The 15,979-nt window shown below is 35.0% G+C and overlaps 1 protein-coding gene and 1 long non-coding RNA gene across 2 annotated transcripts; one reads left to right on the top strand and one right to left on the bottom strand.

Moving 5' to 3' along the window:
- Window positions 1-8,012: 8,012 nt before the first annotated feature.
- Window positions 8,013-9,745, bottom strand: LOC103322431 (endochitinase EP3-like). Its single transcript, XM_008224346.3, has 2 exons — window positions 9,366-9,745; window positions 8,013-8,596 (listed from the first exon to the last, which is right to left on the bottom strand). The coding sequence occupies exons 1-2, from the start codon at window positions 9,673-9,675 to the stop codon at window positions 8,190-8,192; spliced, it is 717 nt and encodes a 238-aa protein (XP_008222568.1). The 5' UTR covers window positions 9,676-9,745; the 3' UTR covers window positions 8,013-8,189.
- Window positions 9,746-10,237: 492 nt separating this feature from the next.
- LOC148920560 (uncharacterized) lies at window positions 10,238-11,933 on the top strand. The gene is made up of 2 exons (XR_016124302.1): window positions 10,238-10,649; window positions 11,594-11,933. It is a non-coding gene; the product is annotated as an uncharacterized LOC148920560 (long non-coding RNA).
- Window positions 11,934-15,979: the final 4,046 nt, after the last annotated feature.

The following is a 15,979-nucleotide window of genomic DNA, read 5'->3' as shown; positions in this document are numbered from 1 at the left end:
GCAGGGTCGATAAAGCCAACCATGTTGAGCATATTTGCTACTTTCAAATGATCATATAAGCACCTAATATATAAAACAAAGATATATAAAAAAGTCAGCACAAAAAAAAAAACGATGGTTATTTATAAAAAACGACGTAACAAAATAGAAATCGACGTTATACTTAATTTATAACGACGGTACATAACTAACGACGTGGTTAGTAGTTTCAAACGACGCAATAAATAACCCACCGACGTCTTATGCTATAATGATTTTTTTTTTCAACACAAATTTGAGTGTAAAATAAATATTTGATAAGGACAAACCTCATATATATACTGCAAGCACAGTAGCCCCAATTTCTTCCATGCCTACTAACTGTGTAATATCTTCAGGCAAGACGAAGGTACTGCGATCTGCACTAAACACCTCCTTCCCAATTGTAAAGGTCATAATCTTCTCTTGAGGCTTTAGTGTGGTTTCCACACAACGACAAAGGGATTGTAAGGAAGATGGCACCTCCACCTTTGAATAATCATCTACTTCAATACCCTATTTAAAGAAATAAAGAAAAATAAAATGACGTGATAATTTAATAAAAACGACGGTTTAAAGAAAACAACGTCATCTGATAATAATTTAAACGACGGTAACAAAACACTGTTGTGTTGAATAAGTTATTACGTCATAGGAAACAAATTACGAAGTGTAATTTGAAAACAAACGACGGTTTAAAGAAACTATCGACGTCTGAAATTTGAAAAACAAATAAAAAAGACAAAGTTATGAGAATATACCTTTTCATCATGCTTTTCTTCATCTTCTTTTTTTTCTTTCTTCTCTTCATCTTCTTTTCTTTTTCTTCTCTTCATCTTCTTTTTCTTCTTTCTTCTCTTCATCTTCTTTTTCTTCTTTCTTCTCTTCATCTTCTTTTTCTTCTTTCTTCTCTTCATCTTTTTTTTCTTCTTTATTTTCTTCATCTTTTTTTTCTTCTTTATTCTCTTCAACTTTTTTTTCTTCTTTCTTCTCTTCATCTTGATTTTCTAAATTCCCATATTTCTGTTTTAAGTAAAAAAGAAATATATATATATATATATATATGTAAGACAGATTGTACAGAAAGTAAAAAAACTAAATCAAAATGTCGTGGTAAGGCATAACTTAAGACGGTATGTAAAAATTATGGACGTCTTAAAATTATTAAACGATGGTAAATAATAAACGTCATGGGGATTCATATATTACGTCGGTAAGGACTAAAACCGTCGTCTAAATCATCACAAAAGTTTTCAAAAATAACGACGTCTAATGACGTGTAAAACAAGTAAACTAAATACGACGTTGTATTGAAATACAAACGACGGTTTATTAATAAAATCGTCGTGGTATGTATTTCAAACGACGGTTTTCTTCATAATAACGACGTCTAATAGCTCTTTTAAAAAACAGAGAATTCAAAGTTCAGATATGTTACCATTTCTTCCTGCTTTTCCCCATTTTTGGCAGTATCATCCTCCAAATGTAGGGATCTCACATCCCCAGAGCAGCTTGCTTTGTCAGACATTGGATTTTTGGGACTTTGCTATAGACTTAGATTTTGACAGGGGCTAGTTTTCGGTTTAAGCATGCCTAGATCAAAATTGGGGATGAGTTGGGAAAGCTGACTCAGTAAATGTTCCCTCTCAGCCTCTACCAATTGCTTGGTTCTAGCCTCCATCCTTAAAGTCTCTTCCCTTGATCTAGCTTCCATCTTCTTAGTCTCTTCTTGAAGGACAATTCTTACACTTTCCTTCAATTGATCGGCAAATTTTACCCTCTGTTGTCTAGGTAAATTGAAGTATTGCCTAGGGGAAATCTCAGCACCTACCCCTCTTACTCTCCCTGGATGCTCGGGACCCAAAGCCAAGGTCAACACATCATTACTGCCAGATACACTGAGACTGCCTTCAGCCATTTGTTTTTGTAATTCATCCTAAAACAAAGACATATAAAAAAGTCAGCACAAGAAAACACACGACGGTTATTTATAAACAAACGACGTATTATAAAATTTCACACGACACAATAACATAGAAGTCGACGTTATTAAAATTTTATAACGATAGTAGTTACTAACGACTTGGTTATTCATTTCAAACGACGCAATAAATAAACCACCGACGTCTTATGCTATAATTACAAAAAACAGAGCAGTGATTCCATATTCAGACCTTTAACGACGTTTTGTAAAAAATTTTGACGTAGTAATATCATTCACACGACGCAAAAATTAACCACCGACGTCTTATGCTATAATTACAAAGACAGAGTAGCGATTCCAAATTCAGACCTGTCACGACGTTTTTAAAACATTTCGACGTAGTAATATATTCAAACGAGGCATTGTGCTCATACCTCGACCGACTCGCATCCTCGAAATTGTTGTCGTGCTGGTGGTTCTGTCTCAGCAGATGAAACAAACTTCATCTTCTTCAAGGACTTGTCTTGAGGAGTTACCATTTCAAGCTCCATACCTCCATTTTTTTAGCCAGAGTCCTTACTTTGGTCTTGAGAAACCATGGTTACAGACAAATCAAACCTGCAAGTGAAAATATTTCAGGAAAAAATTAGGAACACAAACGACAATTATTCATAAAACACGACGTATGATAAGATTTTACACGACGCAATAACATAACATCAGACGTAATAAATGTTTAAAATGATGGTACTTAAACAATGACGAAACAATATAAAAGAAGACGTAATAAGAAGTTATTACGGCGATATTTACACTCCGTCGTGATATTTAAATTCAAACGACGTTAATATTAATATAACGTCGTGGTATTGAAATTAACACGACGTGAATAATAAGATACCGTCGTCTATATAAGATTCCAAACCCTTCTTTCTTTGTCTGTGAATGTTTGATTGCAGGTTTGATTTCTTTGAACCATGGTTTTTGTTTTTCCTAATTTGATAAAATACAAAGACAAAGAAAGAAGGTTTTGGAATCTTATATAGACGACGGTATCTTAGTATAACGTCGTGGTATTAACATTCACACGATGTGAATAAAATTAGGAAGAACAAAAACCATCGTCGTCTATATTAGATCCCAAACCCTACTTTCTTTTTCTTTGTATTTTATCAAATTAGGAAGAACAAAAACCATGGTTCAGAGAAATCAAACCTGCAATCAAACAAGAAAATAAAAAAACGACGGTCATTTTAAAGACAACTTAGATCAATTTTTAGACGACACTAGGGCGACTGATGAACCGTCGTGGTCTCCATATTTAACCACGTAAATAAGAAGCTACCGTGGTCTTATTTAGTTGAAGTAGTTGTGTTCAAAGTTGGAAACTTTCCCTCTTGTCTATATATTTTCTCAAACTTGGAAAGAATTAAAATGATTTTGGCCAGAAAAAAGGTAAAAATATTTTCAAAACAAAAACCGTATGAGCATGCAAAATAGCAGCACAAATAGTGAGAAATGAAAGCTTACCTTTTGCATGCAATGAAAGCTTCCTCTCGGAGTTTGGTGTTTAAGTTCAGACAAGACGATTTAAGAAGACGAGAGAAGACGATGAGATACACTGCTTCTCTCGACAAGGAAAAAGACGAAAAGTTTTCTCTCGGAGATTGAAATTTTTTATCGGGTTTGGAAACAGTGCATGTGTAAGTCAGGTAGACGAAAAGTTGAATATATACACAAACCGTTTCATAAAAATAAGACAGCGGTTTACAGAGAACAACTACGTATAAATAAAAAACTACGACGATAATTTGAACTTAGGACGTGGCAAATAAATACGACAGTAGTGTTGTAGGTACTGTCATAGTAAACTCCAAAATAAAAGTCGATAAATTAATATCTCGCGTCATGGTACAAGGAGATGCAAGCTCTGCCTCCACTACTGTCAAGGAAAGTTCGCTTCTCAAAGACGGGTCCACTGTGCTATTTCTTTGCAAAGGGAAATCTGAAGATCGATGTGCCTGATCCTCTCGCTTGATTTTCTTGGCTAAGAAGATCCGTCAGATTTGTGATAGCCTGTTCCTTTATCCGTAGAGCTTCAGAAGAAGAAGATGGGTTTTCAAGAATGCGATAAAGAATAGAAATGGCTTCAGATGGCCTCTAAAGCCTGAGCAATTGAATTTGTAAAGATATTGTCAATGCTTTGAACTATCCAAGTCCTGTAGAAAGAGAACAAACCAAATTTGAAACAACAACGGTTTTTTGTTCTATCGTCGTCTTTTTTGGTCGTCTTTTTTGTCGTCATAGTATATTAAAGTAAGATGGCGGTAGGTTTATAATTACCGACGTAGATTATTTTTGTTAACGTCGTTAAGTGTAATATAACCGACGTGGATTTTATTTTTAAATTATAAATAGAGTTTTTTTTCCCAAGTTCTTTCAGTTTTAGTTTTCAATTACAGTGCGTTATAAATAGAGTTTTTTTTCCCGAGGAAATTTAAAATGACAGAAATTAATGTTCTAGAATTTGTAAAGTTTCTTGTTTGGGTGACTGATTTAAATTAAATACGAATATAAAAACAACGACGGTTTTTTGTTCTACCGTCGTCTTCTTTGTCGTAAGATGGCGGTAGGTTTATAATTTCCGACGTCTTTAATTTCTACGTCAGTTAATTAATTGATTCTATCGTTGGTTTTTTGCTTTGAGACTAAGACGACGCAATATATTTGTTTCACGACGTAGATTCTTTTTGTTAAATGTCGTTAGGTGTAATATAACAGACGTGAATTTGATTTTTTAATTATAAATAGAGTTTTTTTCCGAGTTCTTTCAGTTTTAGTTTTCAATTACAATGCACTATAAATAGAGTTTTTTCTCCCGAGGAAATTTAAATGACGGAAATTAATGTTCTAGAATTTGTAAAGTTTCTTGGTTGGGTGACTAATTTAAATCAAATACAAATATAAAAACAACGACGGTTTTTTGTTCTATCGTCGTCTTTTTTGTCGTAAGATGGCGGTAGGTTTATAATTTCCGACGTCTTTAATTTCTACGTCAGTTAATTAATTGATTCTATCGTTGGCGTTTTGCTCTGAGACTAAGACGACACAATATATTTGTCTCGCGACTTGGATTCGTTTTGTTAAATGTCGTTATGTGTAATATAACCGACGTGGATTTGATTTTTTAATTATAAATAGATTTTTTTTCACGAATTCTTTCAGTTTTAGTTTTCAATTAGGGTTTCAACTTCTTCTTCCCCTTTTCTCTGTCTCACCTCACCTCTTAGGAGGCAATTGTTTGGATGTTAGTGTGTGTGTGTGTATGTGTATCTGATTCCCAAACATACACACATCACCAATTTTCAAAAAATTGTCTATCTGATTGCAAATCTGTGGCTGCCGTCGTGAAATTTTAGGAGGCAATTGTTTGGATGTTGATGTGTGTGTGCGTTTGTGTAGATACACAAACGCACACACATCATCAACTTCCAAAAAATTGTCTCTCTGATTGCAAATCTGAGGCTGCCGTCGTCAAATTTCAGAGGCAATTTTTTGGATGTTAATGTGTATGTGCGTTTGTGTATCTCAAAGACGCAAATACACATACATCATTAACCTCTAAAATATTGTCTTTCTGGTAAGATTATGATGAGGAACAGAGTTCCATCTGGTAAGATTTCGTAACCCTTGGGATCTCAGAAAAATGTGATTATGTCGGCGGTTTTCTATATAAACCGTCGTGATTATTTCAATTCTTGTCATTAAGTTGATCTACCGACGTAGGATAACAAAATCCAAGAAATAAATTGTTAAAAAAAATTCTTATTAAGATGACGGTTTAAATATAAGGTATGACGTATAAAGTGAATAAATATGACGTTAAATTTTATAATACGTCGTTAAATGAAAAACCCCAACGTGGTGAGAGTTAAAGATACCGTCGTAGAACTATACGAGAAAGACGTCGATATATTTATCTTTGCCGTAGTTGTACATTAATTTAATACGGCGGTATTTTGTATTATACCACCATGGATTTATTTGTAATTATATGGCGCCTTATACGAAAACTTGGTCGTGTTAATTTCTGAGTAAAAACGGTGGCTTTTTTTGACATCGTCGTCTATACTTTCTATGTCGGTCTATTCATAACTTCTGCCGTTCTTTGTTGGCTTAGATTTTAGTCTGCGGAAATCCCATTTCAATAAGACGTCGGCTTTTTAATTAGGTGCGTCGTCTTTTATGAACAACCATTGGAATCTCCCATTTTTAGGTGTCTAAGGTGTTATTACATGGCGGTTTTATAGAACCGTCGTCTTTCACAAAACAACAACGGTTTTTCCTTAGACTGTCGATTTTTTCTGGTCGTCTTTGTCACTTTTTGTAGTAGTGCTAGGATAGATCAATACTAAACAATTTAATTGTTTTGTTATTTACGAAATAGATAACAAATTATTAGAGAGCACATGAACCAATAAAGTATGTTCCAATGTCAGAGAGGGAGTTAAATCAACACTTCTAGCACTAGTGACTGGAGAAGGCACACCATTAGTATTAGCAACAGTAGGGCAAGTAAGAGAACGATGATGGTGAAGAAGAGACACATCAAACGGCATATGATCAGTAACTCTAGAATCAAGAATCCAACCATGATCCTTTTTAGAATCAATAGCAAGGAGAGCCATAAAGGTGAATTAAGTGCAGCAAATTGTGGCAAGGGTAGAAAAAATAAGGATGCGGGGTACGATAGCAATAGCGGCAGAAGGGTAGAAAAAGTAAGGCTGCAAGGTACGGCAGCAGCTTGGTACGGCGGCAGCGGCAAAGAGAAGACAATAGGTAAAAGGCAGCAAGATACGGCTACAAGGCAAGATGCGGTCGCAAGGCAAGGTGGTAAGGGATAAAGAGCAAGGATAGGTGGTAAGGGATAAAGAGCAAGGATAGTAGCAGGAGCAGGATCCTAGGATCACTGCTTTGATACCAACTCAAACAGAATTTAAGGTTATGAATAATTCAATATATTTCTATTCTTCTCATAAGGAGGTATTTATAGTGATACAAATACAAGCCTATCTAAAAAGTAATTACAATAAGGAAAAGGGAAATAAATATAATCCCGGTCAAACTGGTATTCCTATAATTACAATCAATTATAATAAAAGTAAATGTATATAATTCCTATTGTGATTCAGTAATTCACGCCAACAGTCATCACCCTTCCCCTTCCTTTTTTAACTTAATCTCATAGGCATATGGACACTGCTACTTTATTCAATTCAGAAAATGAACTCCTTGTCCTTGTCCCTTGTCTCGAAAACCAATAAGTATCTCACATTTTTCAGCTTAAATAATGTCGACTTTTGAATGTGGTTGTCCTTGGTCAGCAAGTAAGCACCAAAATCCCCTTCTCATTTGTCACACTAGTCTTCACTTAACCAATATATAAGACATATTGGCCTATGTCGTAATGCAGTGACATAGCTAGTTAGATGGCTAAGCATAATCCTGACCTAATTATGTGCCGGAAGCAACTCAGAATAGCCATCGGAAGGTTGTGTGAAAAGTGTGACGGCAATTGTGTAATCCGCGATTCTTTGGTGCGCTCTTGCACACTTGTTTGGGTGTGTGACGATTAATTGGCAATTTCACCGATGAAAAATCTCCTGGTATTTCATTAATGTTTTATGTGGGGTACATTTATCATTAAACTGAGATGAATGTTTCTAGTGTTAGATTCCTTACATGCAATTTCTAGATCTTTCACATGACTTGCAATACGTATAAAGATGTGACAACATACCTGGAGCCATCTTCCTTGAATACACAGCTTCCGAATTCATCCTATGCGTAGCAACAGTGATCCCAGCAACAACAAGAACGGCTAAAGACTTCTGCTCTCTCTCAGAAACTGTTTCAGCTCTCTCTTTATGATGAGAATAGGTTTAGAGAACATGTCTGATGAGAGCAGGGCCTTTAGCTTATATACGGCTAGGTCAAGTCGTCTCTACTCATCACCGAGGCCGACTTGACTTATCTTTCAAGCCCACTTTAAATTGGTTCACACAAAAAGGAAACAAAATAGGACTCCTTAATTAGGCTTCAAAACCATTCCTTATTTCACAAGGTTTTGGGCCTCAAGACATAACTTAATCAAACTCTTATTAAACCTTATATGACTTAATATCTAGTGCACCGATCTAAATAGGAAAACATAACATCTAGCTCAGCGAGTAAACTGAGATGTCTCCTAGCAAGTGAGATTGTCCCCGGGAGCAATACCAAGTTGGTTACAATATTCAGTGAAATACGCAACACGTTTCTGAACAGTAGCAGGGTTTCCACCATCACATTCAAGGGCACCATTAATGGCTCGTATTGTTGCACCGAAACCTTCTCCGATGACCGGTCGGACGCTGTTCATCCAATACCACAACGCCGTCTTGAAGGAGATGATGGGGTCATTGGCAACTGTTTCAGGAGAGTTTAATCCGTCGAAGCCAATGCTTTCTCCGGCTCGCCCGTAGTTGGGGTTCCATGATAGTTGGATTGGTCCACGCCCGTAGTAGCCCTTGTTTGGCTTGCATGGATATTGTGTGTTGCTCTCATCACAGTAGTCCTTTGAGGGTCCATCTATCTCTTCTATGTAGCAGAAATCTGCACAATCAAACATCGTTTTTCCCTCAATTTTTGGGATTCCTTTGCTAATTGCGTTTTTCGGTATATGTAAAATAGCACAATTTAATCAACCTCATATTAATGGCTTAAATATCTATTTATAGAACAACCCTATTTGTATTATCTTAAGTTTTTAATTGGTCACATAGTGTTCAATCTCTCTAATAAAAATAAGACTCGTCTACAAGGGATGTAACTTTGTAGTTTCTACTAGGGGTGACAATTAATGGAGCAAATCAGGCCGGTGTACACCATTATTATCTCCATTTCCCGTTAAGTTTTTCCCCCATTCCTGCCTCCATACCTATAATATTCAAATTGTGGATTCCTCATCCTCGTCGCCCCCATTAAAATAAAATAAAAAACCAATGAAAAAAATTGAAAATTTTGAACAAGAAAGAAAACAAAATATGTATTTTCTACTTATGTTATTGGAGAGAGCCGTCAGTTAACTTGATACAAATAAATTAAACTCGCGTCTACCTGTTTGACCGTGGGCACTACTACAACAATCATAATAAACAAAACTAAATATACAACGGCTTTAAAAGATAGCGCTATTTTATCATACGACATCGACAAGTTATCTTTCTGGACCACACACATCGACAATACATCGACATCGACATCGACTTCTTCTACGGTGATGAGACCAACTTGTACAAACATATGCACGCTACAAATTACAAATATATGTAAAAAATGAATAAAGTGGAAGAAATAATTGATGAGAGAATAAAGAACTTACGAAAAGTCTCATGGGTGACATGGGCAAAGAAGGCAGCAATCTCACGCTTAGAGTCATCTATGGAACCAATCTTACCGAACTGATCATAAGACTTGAGAGCCTCAAGAAAGGTAGCTCGGGAATAAAAGTTCTTGCCGACACAGCTTGCATCGGCCTGGCCAATTATGCCGTTGAAGAATTCGGGCGTGACGATATCAGCCACCGACACGTCGCTAGTGCTCGGGCTTTGAGCCTCCACATACCCAGCTACAGCTGCAGCTACAATAATAAGGGTTAGAAATATGTTGCTGGGTACAATGATTTGAGCCATTTTGGTTTCTAAGGCAGGGAATGAGTGATGGAGAATGAAGGCAGAGTTGATTATTATTTATAGTGGAGAATGTAGGCCACATGTGTAGTTGTGGGTTTGAATTTTGTGAGTTGGGTTTCAAAGTGGATTTAATTTTCTAGAAGGAGAGGGTTGACTGACTGGTCTCAGGGTTCACTTTTGACTTTGGCCATGGATGTAGGAAAATTGATCCTCTGTTAAGACTTCTGAAGTTCTGAGGCTTCTTTGCAAATTGGTAGATCAACCTCCATATATTTAATTGACCCAAAAAAAAAAACTACGTAGGCAGTGGCATAACGGAAACATCAAATAAGCTGATAATAAAACATTATTATCTTTTTATATATAAAAATATCTATTGGCCAAAGTGGTGGCGATGAAGTTCATTAATTTCCTGATAAAGTAATGAGTGATGAGTGTATCATGTGTCACACGGCATAATCGTAGTGGAGCCAAAAAACCTAGACTTATCTCGACTTATCTCGGGTGAGCTATTAAGTTTTTTTTTTAAGGGAAATTGGCAACTTTGGCCCTGGCACAACTAATTTATTCAATAATATCCCCATTTTGAAATCTATCACAAATATCCTTTATAAAAACTCCTTATTGACAGTCTATTGCCCATCTATCACTTTTTTTTCCTTCTCAGTTGTTGCTCTTGCTCTTCCTCTTCTTCAAACCTCACAGAAAATCCACCTCCATGAATCTCACCTAACTCCATATCCTCTTAGTTATATCTTCCATATCCTATCTTTTATTTTCTTCTCTCTTTCGTTCCCACCCATGATGATGACAATTATCACCTCCTCAAAAACCCTAACCCATCCCTCTCTCTTGCGGCCCTTCTCCACCTCCATCTCTCACTCTCTCTCCTCTCTTTTGACTGTTGTTCTTCCCCTCTGATTCAACAAATTTCTTAGTTTTTCTCAGCTTTCCTAAAATCCATGGCATCTCAGGTACTCAACTTTTCTGCTTTACTTTCATACCCATATGTTATTTGGGTTTTCTTCTGCTTGTTTCAATTTCATATATGGGTTGGAATTTTTGGTGCTTAATGTCACTTCAAGTCCCTCCAAGTCAAATTTGAGTGAGATTGTAAAGAAATTTGTTGAAACATAGTTGTGGGTTTAATTTAAAATTTTATCTTTTTTTAAAAAAAAATTAATATTTTTTTACCTTGTGTAGAGAATGTTATTTAAGTAGGATTATACAAAAACTTGTTGAACCAAAATTTTGGGATTGTGCAAATATTTCTTTGTTTGTCGTAAGGAATATTATGCTTGAAGCTTGAAGCTTGTGCAGGCTACAATGATTTTGAAGTTTTTCTTTTGCTGATTGAATTTTATTACTGAGTTAGGTTTTTATTCTGACAAAAAAACAATTGAAGAAACACAATTATTTGGTTCAATGGCTCTTGGTTTTATAGGAATTGTGTGATCTAATATAAAGAACATTCATGCCACTTGAAAGTGTTCCGCATCTTCAAGAATCTGTTATGATTTGAATTTGTTTTGTTATGTTTTGGGATGTGATTTTTGAATGAACTACATAAATTGACATAATGAACTACTAAGTGTGCTCTATGCATCCATAATATTCAATCAGCAATGGTGAGCATAAGAAGAAGCAAACGCTTGATATCCGGTAAGATAATAATCGAAGTTAAATTGTGCAAAGTTAGATTGTGATTGATGCTCACCACTTACTTTAGTTAACTCTTGTACAATGTAAAAGCACTTTTTTCAAAGTTAGATTGTGCTTGTAGAGGAATTGGATAATGGATAATGGGTTCACCAATTGCAAGACTGCTTTGTTCATTCCACAATCCACTCTGGAATTGTTCTAAAATTCTTATAACCTTCCTTGTTTCTCTTTCTAAAATTATGTTTCATTGTTGTAGGTTGTTGACAGCAGATGCCATAAACCATATAAGTTATAAGGTGAGAAAAAAGAGTTCTTTGATGACCGGGAAGAGTGTACAAAGGCATTGTAGTATGACAACCATCATCATTTAGTGTTTTAGATTTAGGCTTACCTATGAGTTATTGCTAAGCTTATTGACTTAACCTTTGGTTGTTGTTGGTGTTGGTGCTTCATGAGTTTGCTATTTTTTAAAGAAGGCCACGAAAAATGCGCCTTGAATATTTGTTGATGAAATTGTTGTTGCACAACAAAAAGGACCTGGAATTCTTTTGTTTCACCATCTCTTTTGCAGCATTTTTTTTTTCATGACGATTGGACCTAGATATTTTGCTTCTAGAAAAAATATTTTTACTTATATTATGCATTGAAGAGAGAACATTATATACATTGTGTTTTGCCCAGCATTTCCCCATAAGATGGACTATTACAATTTTTTTATTGCTATTGTATAGCCTCATATTGCCTTAGTATTGCTACTATATAACCTCTTATTGAGTTCTTATTGCCACTGATTAATTGGTTTTTGCTATTTTCACTACTACAAAAATCGAAATAGACAACGGGAAACCACCGTCGTCTAGAAAGTTTTCCTAGACCGCCATCTTTTGTACAACTAACAACGATGATTAATAACCGACGTCGTTAAGTAATTCAACTTCTACATTTATTACGAACCGATGTGTAATTACTATATAATTAGCCTAAAATGAAATCTTCGACAACATTAGACGATGGTTTTATGAAACTTGAGACGTCTAAAGAGTGTTACATGTCAAGATCAAAAGAAGAACCGACATATAGATAATTATCCACGTCCCTAAAAGAAGGAAAAACAACTTGGATAAGCTAGAAATCGTCGTGGTTAATTTGTACTACGTTAAACAAACCAAATAGCCGGCGTCTAAAACATAAACTACGACGTTAACACAAACCAATAGATGTTTAAAGAGATTGCATGTCATTTGCCTCCCCATAACCGTCGTAACATGATATAACCACGTCCTGCACCTGGCATCACCGACGCTTATGTAATTATCCACGTCGAGAACTTTAATAAAAACCGACGTGGTAAATATATTCCACGTCTGCTACTTGCGAGACTTGTCGTTTAAATTTAACAAAAAAGGCCCTTTGACACAATTAGACGTGACTTTGCCTAAATAACATACGTCTGAAAGATTTAAAATGACATAATATTACTCAATATAGATGTACAAAACTATACCCCACGTCGGTTTTTGTCAAAGGATGACGTTATAAATAGTATTGAAGGCGTGGATATAAAAATAACCAATGTGGATTATATATTCAACGTCTGTGGCGTTAAAATAATGGACGTGGTTAATTATATCACTACGTCTAGATATCCATCTACTTGACGTTGTAATTGCTTACCACGTCGGTTTTGATTACTTAATGATGTGGTTGTCCTTTTAAAAATCGCTTGTTTAACCTGCCTTGATGTATGTATGCTCGGAGACGTCAGTTATTTTGGACTTTCCAACGTGCAGAACATCTGTCACGACAATTAATGGAACCGAACGGCCCTTATTTCGACCTTTAGATGATGGTTTATTTTAATCAAACCGACTTGATTTCTTTTTCAGATGTCTGTTTTTTTGCTTTACGGTCTTTTGCCTTTTAAAACCCGACGTTGTTTTTATTTTAGACGTCTTTGTTTCCAGTTTTTTTACCTGACCGTCGTACTTTATAGCTTTAACCAAGCTTTTTTAATTTTTGATTTGTCGTGCCCAAAGCCTGCATATAATGAATATGTGATTAGAATTAAAATGATGTATAGAATTATTAATTAGTGTCATATAATTAACTGAATATGTAATGTCATACATTACAACAATCAATCAATCCATATATCTTCACACCCATCTCTAATATTTTCATTCCCTAACTCACTCACTAGGTCATCAAATGTGTCAACATTTGGTATCCCTCTAGTAAATGGCTCACACTCAATTCTAGTATCACTTAGCACATCATCACCAATAACATCATTATATTCTCTATTAGGCATTAATAACACTGCCGACCAACCGCATTGGGTCGTCAACATAAAATACTTGTTTGACTTGAGAAACCATAACAAACTGGTCATTCCTATGTCCAATTTTACTCAGATCTACAAGGGTAAATCCAAGTTCGTCGACTACAAGGCCCAAAGTGTTATCTATCCAATCACACCCCAAGACTGGGATTCTAAACTTTTGGTAGTCAAAGTCCCAAATTTCTAGAATAACACCATAAAAACCCATATTTGAGACAATAGGGTTTTTATCCTTGGCACTAGCAACTTGCATAGTATGTGCAAGTAAATAAACTCCACTATTTTGGACAGTTCACACATCATCTTGTGCCTTGGTGTTAAATTTAACACCATTAATAGATAGCTCCTATATGATGGCACTGCCATGCTTGGACCAGCTGCTAGCCACCTCAAATTTTCTGATACGCCATTATGCTCTTCCCCATTAAATTCACTTTGAACCTACAAATTAATCATATATATCTGAATTCAATCTAACATATAGAATGGATGAAAATTAAAAGTTGAATATGCATGTCATTCAATAACATATATATACCTTAAAGTGGAGCCATTGAATGAAAGTGCTATTGTGCTTATCTTGTAGCCACTTTGTTCTCTTTCTAAATTTTGGATAAGTGGTCTTGATGTGGATCATATGTTCCCTACATTGACATGAAAAAATCAAGCATTACGGTCCCCTGTATATAAGATAAACATAATGAATAATAATATTTAAAATGGCGCTCTATATGAAAAATAAAAGTCATACGTACTCGATATAAGGTAGGACTTCCTCCGTATTCTCCAAGACATACAGATATGCCTGGTTCAACAAGTCCCGATCAACTAAGCTTACTGTGCAACCTGATAATGGCTTCGAAACTCTCATCTTCTGGCTTGAAAGCACTCCAACTGTACTAACATAAGATAAATGCTTGGTGCAAAACTCTACAGCTTCTTCAGCTATATACAGCTCAGCAATGCAATCTTCCGAACGATTACGGTTCTGAACATACCCTTTTAGCACTTTCATATACCTTTCAAACGGATACGACTAGATGAACCATGATATCAAAGAATGAAGAGGGAAAGTACTTCTCAAGCAAACACAAAGTAACTACTACATTTTTTTCCAACTTATCTAGCTTGGAAACATCCACTACTACAAAAAGTGAAAAAGATGACCAAAAAAAGATGGTGGTAGAAGAAAAAACCATCGTGGATAAGTGACTTAAACAACTAAAAAACGGAGGTACTGTTGAATATTTTTTTATAACGACGAACACATATAAAAAAGCGTCGTCTTATTACAAAGGTTTTCTTCAGAGTTAAAATCTGACCAAAAAACAACGACAAGGTATGACAAGAGTTGTCTTTTAAAAATCAAGTGTCCTTTTTTTAGTAAAGACATGGTTGTTTTGAAAGAACTGTTGTCTATTATATGTAAAGATAACGGGTTTTGTTTTTAAATGGTCGTCTATTATAAGTAAAGATGACGGTTTTTTTTTTTAAAAAGGGTCATCTATTATGAAGTAAAGATGACGGTTTTTTTTAAAAAGGGTCGTCTATTATATGTAAAGATGATGGTTTGTTTAAAAAATGGTCGTCTATTTTATGTAAAGATGATGATTTGTTTAAAAAAGGGTCGTCGATTATGAAGTAAAGATGACGGTTTTTATTACAAATAGGTCGTCTATTGTATGTAAAGATGACGATTTTTATACAAACCGTCGTCTATTATATGTAAAGATGACGCTTTTTATAAAACTGTCGTCTATTATATGTAAAGATTACGCTTTTTATAAAAAAACCGTCATTTATTATATGTAAATATGACAATTTTTATACAAACTGTCTTCTATTATATGTAAAGATGACGCTTTTTTACAAATCGTCGTCTATTATATGTAAAGATGACATTTTTTATAAAACCGTGCGTCTATTATATGTAAAGATGACGCTTTTATAAAAACCGTCGTCTATTATGAAGTAAAGATGATGCTTTTTTTTTAAAATGGTCGTCTATTATATATAAAGATGATGCTTTTTATAAAAAAGGGTCGTCTATTATATGTAAAAATGACGCTTTTTATATATAAAAAAAGGGTCGTCTATTATATATAAAGATGATGGTTTGTTAAAATAACCGTTAAATCATGATTTTTCATTTATAACCGTCGAAATGTTTTGTCCCGTTACTTGATCTCTGAAAGTTTATTTTTTCTGATTTTTTGTGTATATGATCTCGAAGTATAGACAAACAAGTTTGGCGGTTGGATCGTTGAAACTAGTTTCTTAGAATGCGTATGCGACCAAAAT

The sequence above is a fragment of the Prunus mume genome, linkage group LG2 (assembly GCF_029339155.1).
Source record: "Prunus mume cultivar Tortuosa linkage group LG2, ASM2933915v1, whole genome shotgun sequence".
Classification (NCBI taxonomy): domain Eukaryota; kingdom Viridiplantae; phylum Streptophyta; class Magnoliopsida; order Rosales; family Rosaceae; genus Prunus; species Prunus mume.
This window is presented reverse-complemented; position numbering and strand designations above follow the sequence as displayed.